Here is a 619-nt window from a genome sequence, read left to right as displayed (position 1 = left end):
AGGCCCGGGACGAGGCGATCGCGCCCAGGCAGCCGGGGAGATGGAGCACGTCCCGCCAGGCCAGCACCAGCCCGGCTGCCATCCCTGGGGACCTCCATGGTGAGGAGGATGGGGGCCCCGCGCCCGAGCAGATCCGTGGGCGGATGCTCAGCTGGTTACCCCAGGATCCCAGCGAGGGTGAGGAGGATGAACTGGGGCTGCTGGCGTCTTCGAAGCAGGCCAGGGCTCTGAGCCTTCAACCCCACCTCTCTGTTCCCATCTTTGGTGGCAAAGCCAAAACACCGGGACCCAGCAAGGCTGCAGCACCCAGGGAGGACAAAAAGCCCTGGAAAGCCCAGGAGAAGGTCTACGTGACCAGGCTGCAGCCAGGGAAGCGCAAAGCCCCAGCCCGGGAGCCAGCCTTCCCCGGCATCTTCCTTTACCCAAAGCCTCTGAAGAAAGTCCACCTTCGCTCCAGGACCCCTCAGAAGCATCTCATCACCTCCAGCAAGCTCCGAGCTGTCCCTGGCCGCCGGACCCCCTGGCTCTTGAGCAACATCTCCAAGGAGAGGGACCCTGCCAGGTGGAAGAGTGCCCGTGCGGCTGGCAGGAGGGGGGAACAGTCGTCACAGCAGGGGGA

General features: G+C 65.4%; 1 protein-coding gene across 1 annotated transcript in view; it reads left to right on the top strand.

The window, feature by feature from the left end:
* The window catches only part of B4GALNT4 (beta-1,4-N-acetyl-galactosaminyltransferase 4), a gene marked incomplete at both ends in the record, with an annotated part of 13,469 nt that overhangs the window by 10,363 nt on the left and 2,487 nt on the right, over nucleotides 1–619 (top strand). Inside the window, 2 exon segments of the mRNA XM_029083500.1 lie at nucleotide 1; nucleotides 4–619. The exon segment at nucleotide 1 is cut by the window's left edge and continues 170 nt beyond it; the exon segment at nucleotides 4–619 is cut by the window's right edge and continues 4 nt beyond it. Coding sequence (XP_028939333.1) covers nucleotide 1; nucleotides 4–619 — 617 coding nt within the window.

The sequence above is a fragment of the Antrostomus carolinensis genome, unplaced genomic scaffold, assembly GCF_000700745.2.
Source record: "Antrostomus carolinensis isolate BGI_N321 unplaced genomic scaffold, ASM70074v2 scaffold42700, whole genome shotgun sequence".
NCBI lineage: Eukaryota > Metazoa > Chordata > Aves > Caprimulgiformes > Caprimulgidae > Antrostomus > Antrostomus carolinensis.
Note: the sequence above shows the minus strand (reverse complement) of the source record. Positions and strands in the feature narration are given on the sequence as shown.